At 49.6% G+C, this 11,906-nt stretch overlaps 1 protein-coding gene across 2 annotated transcripts in view; it reads left to right on the top strand.

The window, feature by feature from the left end:
• Positions 1–9,952: 9,952 nt before the first annotated feature.
• The window catches only part of Traf3ip1 (TRAF3 interacting protein 1), a 51,070-nt gene continuing 49,116 nt past the window's right edge, over positions 9,953–11,906 (top strand). For both annotated transcript variants that reach the window (XM_005361682.2, XM_013351749.2), the window contains exon 1: positions 9,953–10,141. In XM_005361682.2, coding sequence (XP_005361739.1) covers positions 10,019–10,141 — 123 coding nt within the window. In that variant the 5' untranslated portion in view covers positions 9,953–10,018. The remainder of the gene's footprint in view (positions 10,142–11,906) is intronic.

Raw genomic sequence — 11,906 nt, 5'->3', positions numbered from 1 at the left:
GTCTAAGCTACTCCTTCAGATTCCCAGGCCCAGGGCCTCTCTCTCTCTGTCTCTTTCTGTCTCTCTCTGTCTCTCTCCTTTTGAGACAGGGTTTCTTTGTGTAGCCCTGGCTGTCCTAGAACTCACTCTGTAGACCAGGCTGGCCTCGAACTCACAGAGATCCGCCTGCCTCTGCCTCCCGAGTGCTGGGATTAAAGGCGTGAGCCACCACCGCCCGGCTCAAGCCTCATTTTAGAGTCTGCTTCCTGAGACAACTTTTGGGAGAAACTTCTGGAAACTAAGCTTTCATTCCGCCAATTTTTTTTTTTTTAAATATAGGCTCACTGGGGCTGTGGGACTGAGAAAAACAGCTTTGGTCAGGACTCCCCAGAGAGGAGACTACAGAGGCCAACACTCCTGACAGCCGTGGAAGCAAGGGCTGTGATCTGAGGGGCTATCTGGTAACATGCCATAGGATCTGCCAGGCCACTGTTCAGGACTTCCTCCCTCACTCCCTCCATCCAGCCAGCTGATTATGTCTAGGGTGTCCTGAGTAGACATCCAGGGTCTCAGTTGCCTCCTGGGAGCTGCATTCTGGGCCAGAAGAGGCAGTATAGACCCTGAGAGAGCCAACACAGCAACGGGAGTGTCTGCTCAAGGCTGTCTATGTGGGGCCACGAGGTCAGCAGGGCCGAATCACAGGCGTGTGGGAATGGCAGGTAGGGCTATCCAGGCAAGAGAACTCCCTGTGGGCCTGGTAGCCCTGTGGAGGACATGGGAAGATAGGAAGGCCAAGGGCTCCCCATTGTGTCAGAGGCTCCCCAAGTCTTGGCATTAGCCTGAGGTGCATCTTCTGATTCTTGCCTGCCAAGGCTTCTCTCTCTGGCAGACATCTCCAAGCGTCTGTGTCCTGCCTGACCTGTGGGCCCTGTCCGCACTTTTTTTTTTTTTTTTTTTTTTGGTTTGTCGAGACAGGCTTTCTCTGTGTCTTTGGAGCCTGTCCTGGAACTAGCTCTGTAGACCAGGCTGGTCTCGAACTCACAGAGATCCGCCTACCTCTGCCTCCTGAGTGCTGGGATTAAAGGCATGTGCCACCATCTCCCGGCCAGCACTTTTTTTTCTGAAAGGGCAAATAGTGCTTGACTTTAGAGACCAGTCAGCTAGACTTTTATGGTGTTTGTTTAGGATTTAAGCACAAGGAGATTTTTTACTTTTACCCATTATTTGAGAAATAGAATACATGCCTTTGTTCCTCCCTCCAGCAAAGTGCTGTTATCTGACATGATCTAGAATTACCCGGGAAGAGAGTGTCAGTTTGGGATTGTCTAAATTAGATTGTTCTCGGGCCTGTCTGTGGGGGAATTATCTTGATTCTATTAATTGACATAGGAAGACCCAGCCCACTGCGGGGGTGGGGGGGCACAAGGGGGGGCGCTGAAGTGAATGAGGGTGGAGAAATGAGTTGCACAGGCGTCTGTGTCTACTAATCCTTGCTCTTTGCACTTGATTGTGGACGAGTTATAACCAGTTCTCTCATGCTTGTCCCTGTGACAGCCCTGCCATGGGAGACTGGAACCTGGAACCATGAGCCAAATAAACCCTTTCTCCCTCGTGTTGCTTCCTTCAGTGTAGTTTATCACAGCAATGGGAAAGAAACCAAGGCACATGCTCTACATGTGTCTAAGCTACTCCTTCAGATTCCCAGGCCCAGGGCCTCTCTCTCTCTGTCTCTTTCTGTCTCTCTCTGTCTCTCTCCTTTTGAGACAGGGTTTCCCTGTGAAATAATCATGGCTGTCCCAGAACTCACTCTGTACACCAGCTGGCCTCGCACTCACAGAGACCCATCCACCTGCCTCTGCCTCCCGAGTGCTGCAATTAGTCATGTGCCACCACCGCCCAGCCCAGGGCTTCTCACAGGAAAGACTCAGATCGAGCTGCTGGGCCCTGATCCTGCCTCGGGGAGGGGTTCTTTCAGGTTTCCATACAGGGTGAGATTGCAGGGTTCTCCAGAGCTTCTTAAGTACAAATCCTTCATGAGCTGCTAAGGCGACTAGGGACTTGGAAGACTAGATTTCTCTGTCACTGCACAGCTGTCTCCCGAATTCCAGGCTCTCTCTCCAGTTCAGGGTAAACTTCAGTTCCAGACGTGATCGATAGAGAAGACAGTCACCCAAAAATGAGAAATCAGAGGGTGTATGGATGTGTTTCCCACAAAGGCGTCCCAATTTTTTCCCAATGCTAACAGTTTCAAACTTTAAAAAATTGATAGTTACTATTTATTGAGGAATAGATGTAGATAATAATGAAGTATAAAAAATTAAAACAACTATCCTACAAATCACAACATCTGGAAATAATCTCCGAGAAACCGGAACTACTGGAGTTTTTCATAGTCACACACATACACACATGCACACACGCATGCACACACACACATATACACACACGCACGTATGCATGCACATCATTACTGCCACATTATATAAGGACCATTGTTAACACTCCCTTTTTATTAAAATCATAGTAGACTTTTAAATTATAGTCAGATTATTAAGAACCCTTTGAAAGAACATCTCTAATCATAATCTAGTCACTATTCAACAAGGAGCCTGTGAAGGTTAATGCTATCACTGCCTTGGTTAGCTCTGTGGGGTTGTATTGTTTGTTATAGTCAACTTGACACAAGCTAGAGTCATCTAGGAAGAGGAAACCTTAGCTGAGAAAAGATCTCCATCAGGCTGGCCTGTAGGCAAGTCTGTGGGGGGCAAGGTCTTGCTTAACCATTGATATGAAAGTGCCACCCCTGGGCAGGTAGTATACAGAAGAAAGAAAGGTAACTGAGCCAGCCACAGGGAGCAAGTGGTAAGCAGTGCTCCTCCATGGCTTTGCTTCAGGTCCTTCCTCAGGTTCTCGCCTTGGGCTCCTGCCATGACTTTCTTCAATGATGGACTTCCTCCCCAAGTTGCTTTTGGTCATGGCCTTTATCACAGCAGTAGAAAGCTAGGTAGGACAAGCTCTAAATCTACCTAGGAGACAAAATTGTGAGCACGTCCATCGGGGAGTTTCTAGATTAGGTGTCCCAAATGTGGGCAGCATCCTCCCACGGCCTAAGGTCCTGGGCTGAACAGAAAGGAAGATGGCAGCGAAGGTGTAGGATGCATTTCTCCCCTCATCCTGACTGTGGACACAGTGCGACCAGTTGCTTCTGGCTCCATGCCATCCTTGCCACGAGGGACTGGACCCTGCAAAAGCGAGCCAGTATAAACTCTTGCTTATGTTGCTTTTGACAGATGTTTTATGGCAGCACTGAAGGAAGCCAAAGTGCCTGTGTGTCTGAAGTGTTGAAGGTAGAAGGGACTGAGGACCAAACAAAGCAATTGGGCCTCTGCATCTATGCAATTTACTTTTTTTTTTTAATTTACTTTTTAGGGGCCACTGGGGAAGGCAAAAAGCAAGGGTCATGAGTACTGTCTTGCATTATTTCAATAAAACAAATACTTTGATGAAAATGATATAAGATAACAGGCTGGAGAGTTCAAGTGTGGTCTACTTTTAAACAATATTTATTATTATTATTATTTGGTTTTATGAGACAAGGCTTCTCTATAGCTTTGGAGATTTTCCTGGAACTCACTCTGTAGACCAGGCTGACCTTGAATTCACAGAAATCCACCTGTCTCTACCTCTTGAGTGCTGGGATTAAAGGTGTGCACCATACCAACTGGCCTATTATTTTTTTTAAAGTTATTTATTTATTATTTATACAACATTCTGCCTCCATGCATGCCTGCACACTAGAAGAGGGCACCAGATCTCATTATTGATGGCTGTGAGCCACCATGTGGTTTCTGGCAATTAAACTCAGGACCTCTGGAAGAGCAACCAGTGGTCTTAACCTCTAAGCCATCTCTCCAGCCCCTATTTTTATTATTTTTAATTACAGTGGATGTGTGTGTCTTCAGGTGGGTGTGTGCACATGAGTTCAGGTACTTGTGAAGGCCAGGGGTGTTTAATCCCCCAGATTTGGAATTACAAACTATTATGAACTACCTAACATAGGTGCTGGGAGCTAAACTGAGGTCCTCTGGAAATACAACCAATGATCTTAACCCCGAGCCATCTCTCCAGTTCAAACATGATCTACTTTTGATGCTCAAAAGATGGGCAAGGATGTAGCCATATGAAGATCAGGAATACAGAAAGTCTGGGCTCTTGCTGGCCAAGGCTGACTCATGACCCAAGAGTCCAGTGGAGGTAGGATCACAGCCTGGGTTGCTATGCCAACATACCTATGTCTCCTAGGCTGCACATAGAGTTTGTTTACTTCTGCTGATCAGCCCATGAGCTGTTTGTTTGCAATCCATCTTCTCCTTTGACTTCCACAATGAACATGTGAACAGAGACAGCCATTGTGGCCTCGGAACATGATCCGGAAAATGGAAAGAGTGATCCCTCCACTGGCAAGTTTAGGCAGGTCTCAGAGGCCAAGTATGCATGGGCCCAGACATACAGCAAGGGCCAAATAAACAGCGAGCATTTATTATGCCGTATTCATTCATGTGGGATGCATGGCACAATATTTGAGTTCCCAAATGCAGGGACAGTGCGTCCTGTCCTAAGCTCTGAGCTCCTTAAGGGCTGGGCCAGGTTCCTGGCAAAGTCTCACTCTGTGTCCTGGGGCAGGTAGGTTTGGCTTCGCGGAACATGCTGCTCTTCCATTGTCAATAGCCAGTGAGCCCCATGGGCTAGCTGTAGACCAAAGAACATGGGCCACACAGAACCTATTGGGGCGCGCTAGCCCAAAGAGGTTGGGATAGCCTGCACCATGTGTTTGGGGGCTCAGTTTTGTAAGCTAGACATCTAAAGTTAAAATGTTAATGGGGTTGGTATTGTTTCAGGAGTTTCTCCTTGGTTTGTACATGTTTGCCTTATTCTTGTGACCTTACGTAATCATCACTCTGTGAGTGTGTGTGTGTGTGTGTGTGTGTGTGTGTGTGTCTGTCTGTCTGTCTGTCTGTCTGTCTGTCTGTCTGTCTGTGTCCTAATCTCTTCTTACGAGCACACCAGTCAGCTTGGATTTGAATTCAGGTTCACTCTAGTGGTCATTTAGTTATAAATCAACTCGTTAAAGTTCCTGTCTCCAAACTGAGTCATCTTCCAAGGTACTGGGGATTTGAGCATGGGACTTTAGAAGGATGCAATTCAGCCCATAAGACAAAGGTTTGGTTGTGATAGAAAGCAACTGGGAATTATGTCATCAAAAAGGAACGATGAGAGGCTGTAAAGAGGGGTCAGAGGTTAAAGAGCACTGGTTACTCTTCCAGAGGACCCAATTTTAATTCCTGGCCCCCATGTGGTGGATTACAACTGTCTGTAACTCCAGTTCCAGGGGACCCCAAGCTCTCTCTGACCTCCGTGGGCACTGCACACACATGGTGCACAGACATACATGCAGGCAAACACTCAAATACATAAAGTAAAAATAAATTAATCTTTTGAAAAGGGCGATGATGAACAAACTCTTCTACAGAGCCAGACACCCCTAGGGAGTGCTGGTGAGGGGGAGTGAAGCAAAGAAGATGCTGTTGGTGGGAATGTGAAGTGGTAAGGCCACTGTGGAAAGCAGTGTGCCCTTAAAAATCTGGAAAGAGAACTACCCCATCTGACCTAGCTGTCCCATTTTGGGTGTACATCTAAAGCAAGGGAAATCCGTGTCTTATAGAACTACCTGCATCCCCAAGTATATTGCAGCATTGTTCAAGATATGGAATCAGGGCTGGGTATTCAGTTTGATTGCTGACCTCGTATGCACAAATCCAGATCCCCGGTACACATAAACACCAGGAGTGGAGGCGCACACTGGTAATCCAGTGCTGGGGAGGTGGAGGCGGAAGATCAGGAGTTCCAGGTTATTCTCAGCTCCATAGTGATTTTGAGGACAGCCAGAGGAACATGAGAGCCTGTCTAACAAAAACAAAAACTAAACTAAACTAAACTGGAAAATCCATGGGCTTCAGAGATGGCTCAGGGATTAAGAGTATTTACTGCACTTTAGAGAACCCCAGTTTGGTTCCCAGGACCCATATCAAGTGGCCCACAATCACCTGGATTCCAGCTTCAGGGAGACTGATGGTCTCTCCCAGCCTCTGTAGGCTCCTGTATACACAAGTCCCAAACACACACAGAAGCATAAATCAATAATAAGCGAAAACAACGCATAACCATCCGAGGTTCTCTTCTGTTGCTGTGACAAATACACAAACCCAGTGCAGCTTTGGGACAGGAAGGTTTTACTTGGCTCACGATTCTGGATCACAGTCCAACATCAAGGGAAGTAGAGGCAGGAGCCTGAAGGCAGGCCTGGCTGCTATCCAGTAAAGTATTTCCTCTAATCAGGGAAGTCAGAGTCAAGGAAATGTGGCAGGAATTACAAAAGATATTGCTGGCAGGCAGGCCAGGATCAACCTTTTCTTTCTTTCCCCAGTTTTATATATATGTATGTCTCTCTATGTAGTCCTGGATGTCCTGGAGCTCACCATATAACCAGGGAGCCTTGAACTCACAGGAATCCTCTGCTTCTGCCTCCCTCCCAAGTACTGGGATCAAAGGTGTGAGCAACCACATCTGGCTCAGCCAGCTTTCTTATACAGCCTAGGACAGTTTTGCCTACACTGGGTTGCATCAATCAATCATCAAGAGAATTCCACATAGACCCACAGGCCAATCTGATCTAGGGAGTTCCTCAATTGAGGTTCCCTTTGTAATTATTGTAGGTTGTATCAACTTTACAATTAAAGCTAACTAGGATATTAATCAACCTAAGTAGCTATTGATAGATGAATGGATAAGCCAGATATAATATACACAGAGGAATATTCTGCCATAAAACAAGGAAACCAACAATGAGTATAAGCCTAGAGGGCATTATGTTAAGTAAAATAAGCCAGGCACAGAGGGCAAATGCCACATGCTCTCACTCACATGTAGAATTTAAAGTTGAACTGAGAGAATGAGAGAGCGTGAAGGGTGCTGGTAGGGGCTGTATGAGTTGGCTGACTTTCAGCTGCACAGGGTGAAAAAGACACTTCATGTTTGCAGTATAGTGGCTATGGATCATAACAACACATTGCTTACCCAATTCTTGCTGAGAGAATAGATCTTAAATAGTCTCATTATAAAATGAAACACATTGGAGGCAATGACACAATAATAACCTAAATTTAAACGTTTTACCATATATACAAATATCAAAATGTCATATTGTATGCTACAAAGTTATATGACTTATATTTGTGAATTATACCCCAGTAAAGGAAAGAAATATAAATGCATAAATGACATAGTAAAGACTAAAGCAAATATACAAACTATGCCTTGCTTTGAGAGGGAGGTGGATGGGAGGAGCGTAAGTAGGGGCTTCCTGAGTCACCTGCAAAGCCTTCCTAGTCCTCTTGTTCTGTGGTGCTGGCCATGGAACCTGGAGTCTCACACATGCTAGGATTTACTGCTGAGCTGCCTCCATCCCTACACATCAGTTTCCCTAGGAAGGCTGGGAGCTTGCTCCTACCTGGCTCCTCCTCTTCAGAAGTGGGCAGGGCTTGTGATACCCCCAGATTCGCTTTCCTAGTGGGGCTTTTGACCCTAACTCTGTGTGCCCACAAAGGAGAGCTTTCCCGCTCCCTGAAGAGAAGCTGTGGTCAGCAGAGCTTAAAGATGTGGGGAAACTGGGATGATTATTAGCTCAGAGGCCTTTGGGGGTGATGGGACCAGACCCCAACCCTGTCAAAGTCCTGAAAAACCTCCAGACAATGTCTCTCCCCGGTTCCCTCCCTCACTGTGCCTCCGTCCAGCTTCCACCAGACTGACAGGAGGTTCAGCAATGGAGGTACCAGCATCCGGGGCTGGATGTTAGTAGTGGGTTCCTTGCTTTGTACTCCTGACCGAAGGAGTGGAGAGAGCAATGACAGGAGAGGCTTACCTCCTGTGGGAGGTGCCTGCTGCTGCCATGTGCTCTGCTCCATGAACATGCTTTGGGTGCCACAACCAGGGCTTGCAGGCTTAGAGAACAAACTGCAGGCTATTCAGTTTTGAATTGCAAGTAAAAGAATGGAAAGACCATCTGCCATAACTTTATGGTAAAGACTGTTTTATCTGTGATTCAGATGGAGTCGACATCTTGTCTTGTATCTGTCGGCAAGGCTTGTCTGTCCTCAGCATGATTCCTGCTCTTTACCCTGGAACCCAAATCTAGGCACTTCCCCAAACCTGACCCACATCCTGGGCTCTTGGCAGCCTCAGGTCTTTGTCTCAGGGAATGTTTGCCTCCCAGCTGGGGGAGGTAGCCACTTTGCTTTTGTGGCTTCTCTTTCCTGGGGTGACTCACAGCCATGGTTATCTCACTCATTACCTCAGAACTGCTCACTTTGAAAGCCTCCCCTGCCAGTCTTTTGTGTTAGAAACCTTTTCTTTGCTGTTCTTTTCCCATACTTAAGTAGTTACCTTTTTCATGAATGACTCTGCACTGTTCTCTGGCATACCTTGGGGATGGGGGGGGGGGTGGTTTAGGCTAGTGGCCCTACTCTGTTGACCTCTCAAGGCTCCAGGTTGGCCTCTGCGTTCTTTCCCCGGGGAGGCTCTGGATCTAGAGATCTTTCTTGAAGTTGGGAATTGGTGGTTACATCTTCTTGGGCCTGCTTTCTCTGTGACCCGAATGTTGTCCAATCTCTCACCAGTACGGAGGGGTGGGATGGACTAGCAGCTCTGGAAGATGGAACTATACTCTTCAAAGGCTACCACATGGTTGCCTCCCCTAGGTCAGTTCTCAGAGGGGTTGGTTGACAATACTTCCTTGTCCTGGATCCTCTCAGAGACTTTGAACTTAAGTGGGTTGGAGGCTCCTTGGTGGCTAGCGCTTCCAAAGAGCAGTCAAACCCTGAACTCTGGACCTCCACAGGGCCTCTTAGCTCCATTTACTCTCCTGCACTCTACAGGCTGAGAGAGGATCAGACATCACCTTCCCTTTGTATGGCCTAGGACTCAGGTCCTCAGTAAACTCCAAAGGTCGGTGGTATCTCTAATTTACCCCTATGTGTATGCGGGTCTGTTCTCAGGGACAGTGTTTAGAGAGAGGACCTCTGCTTTCTGAATTCTGCCCACCTGGAGACCAACTCGATCTGGGGTTCAGGATTGAGAGTTCTCTTAAAGAGTTTCTAGCCGCCCTGATGTGGCCATGGTAGGCAGATTAGGGACAACGTCCTAGCTGGGGTTCCTTCAATCTGGGAGGAGGAGGAACTCCAGATCTCAGACACAGCGGCATCTGATTCTCATGAGGCATCTGGGAGGATCATCACCCGTGAGAACCACAGGCTTCTCTCCTACATCGCCTGGGGGCGGGGGTGGGAGCAGGGGCGGAAGGCTGCAGCGTCCTCGTTTAAGGACCTAGCCACTTCACAGCTTTGGGCCAGCTCTGGTGAACTAAGTGCACAGAAAATGTGGAAGGACACAGTTTCCCCACATGCCTTCCTTTGGCAGCATTTTCAAGATTACCCAAGGCAGAGGGTGCTGGGTAGGGAACCGGAATGAAGGGATGAAGGGAGCCAAATCCGTTCTCCAGGTTAATGTAAAGTGTTATTTTCCTGGTGGGTGTTACTTTAAACATGTCTCTTCCTACGCTTTCTTTAGAAACGTTCTCTCCTTTTTTTACACAGAATAGCCGGGTCTCTGGGCAGCGATGTGCAGTTCCCTGGGGTGCGTGGGGCTGGCGGGGCAGCTCTGGTTCAAGCCGCCACCGAGGCCGAGCGCTTGTCCGTCCTCCTGCGTAGCTAGAGAGGCAGGAGGGGTTGGGCCGGGCCGGCGCGCGTCCGTTGCCAAGGCCGCGCGGCCCTAGAGACCGGGCGTGAGTGGCGCGCGCAAGCGCGGTGGCGAGCTGCGGTGCACTGTGGGATGGGAGACCGGCGCTCCGGGACGGCGGGCATCTCGGGGCACCGGGCGGAGGCGCGGAGCGCGAGGAGGGGTGCGGGCGGTCGCGGGCGCCAGCGCCATGAACGCGGCAGTGGTGCGGCGGACGCAGGAGGCTCTGGGCAAGGTGATCCGGAGGCCGCCGCTCACCGAGAAGCTGCTGAACAAGCCGCCGTTCCGCTACCTGCACGACATTATCACTGAGGTGGGCGCGGGCTTGGGTGCGGGTTAAGTCAGGCTCAGGTCGAGGTGGGGTGAGGGAAGGGATAGAGCGCGGGACTGGACGAGGGCGGGGGTAGGGTGCCGGACCGGTTAAGGGTCAGGGTAAGTGTGGGACGGGTTGAGGCTTTGGGGTAGGGTGTGGGACTGGGTGAGGGTTGGGGTGAAGGTTAGAGTTGGGTGCAGGACGAAGTGAGTGTCCGGGTGAAGGTCCGGGTGGGATGCGGGTCTGAATAGGATGCGGGTTGAGGTGAGGGTCAGAATAAGGGTCGAGTCAAGGTGAGTGTTCAGGTAGAGTGAGGGTCGGGGTAGGGTGACAATCAGGGCTCAGGTGGAAGTGAAGATCAGTCTCGGGGTGCAGATCTAGACTGAGGTGAGTGAGGGTAGGCCCCAGGTGCTGGTGGAGTGAGAGTGGGGTGAGGGTGGAGATGCAGGTCCAGGTGAGGATCAGGGTCAGGGTGAGGGTCAGGGTTGGGCTTCAGTTGGAGTCAGGGTAGCATAGATCGTCATGATCTCGTCATGATGCTCGTCAGTGTGAGGGTCAGGATTGGTTGCAGGTTCGGGTTGGGTTGGAGGGTCAATGCCAGGCGCGGGTCTGAGGCCTGGGTCTGGGGCCAGGCTGATGGGGAGAGTGCTGAATCCAGGGTCTAGGGTTGGATGTAGGTTTGGAGGGCCAGGCTTGGCTGGTGACAGGCCAGGTTGTGGGCCCAGACCAAGGTGAGGGTCCAGGCTAGAGACTGGGTCAAGTGGTCTGTGTGGAGATCTAAGGGTCAGGGTTAGGGTCTGGAGTCCAGAGTCAAGCTGTAAGTTAGGGGTTGCTGGGGCCAGAAGCTGAGACTGGGGTGGGGCTGAGCCCTGAAACAGGTCTGGGGCTCAGGTTCAGGGTGCTGTTAGGAGCTGGAGTGTATGTTGGAGGCCTGGAATTGGGTTCTGCTTATAGTTGAGTATAAGGTAGGGTGGAGGTCCTTGTCTGGGGCCCACGTGAGAGCTTGGCTAGGGCCGTGGTGCCTTCCATTTTGGAGACTCAGGCCTACAAGGTCTTGGGACCTGCCTTACTTTGCCACCTCTTACAAGGAGGCTTCTGGGCTCCCCCCAAAAACACTCATATTTTTTCTTCCCACTTACCATTGTGTCTCGTTAGAGCATGTCTCCCATTTGTTAGTGAATCTCCTGGGAGCTACCCTGGATGAGGTACCTAGCATTGTACAACGGACAATTGTGTGGAGTCTGTCAGGGCTCCTGGTAGCTCCAGAGTATCGCTGCAGGGGTTGAGCACAATTGGCATGGTCCACAGGGTACTCTGGAACTTGGGGTGTTGTTGGGACTTACTAGTCAGTCTCCAGAGCTCAAGGTCTCCCCTGGTGTTGTCCCTCCTCCTCTCAGCTGGTTGAGCATCTTTGTCCACCCTTTGCTTGACTCATTTTGGCCCTCCTACCATAGCTTGTAATGGGTGCTGTGGAGGAACAGGGCCCTGTCTGTTAGCAGTCTTAGGTGTGCCCAGGAATACTCTAGAATCTACTCACATCCTGAGGAACCCTGCCGGCTGGTCAAAGGGACTGGCTGTGGGAGCCCTGGGAAGCAGGCAGTTGTTGCCCTCCAACACGAAGGAGGCAGTCTGGCACCGGCCCATCACAGTGGAGAGACTGCCAAACCTGTGCTTTTTTTTTTTTTTTTTTTTGGTTTTTTGAGACAGGGTTTCTCTGTGGCTTTGGAGCCTGTCCTGGAACTAGCTCTGTAGACCAGGCTGGTCT

The sequence above is a fragment of the Microtus ochrogaster genome, linkage group LG4 (assembly GCF_000317375.1).
Source record: "Microtus ochrogaster isolate Prairie Vole_2 linkage group LG4, MicOch1.0, whole genome shotgun sequence".
Lineage (NCBI taxonomy): Eukaryota > Metazoa > Chordata > Mammalia > Rodentia > Cricetidae > Microtus > Microtus ochrogaster.
This window is presented reverse-complemented; position numbering and strand designations above follow the sequence as displayed.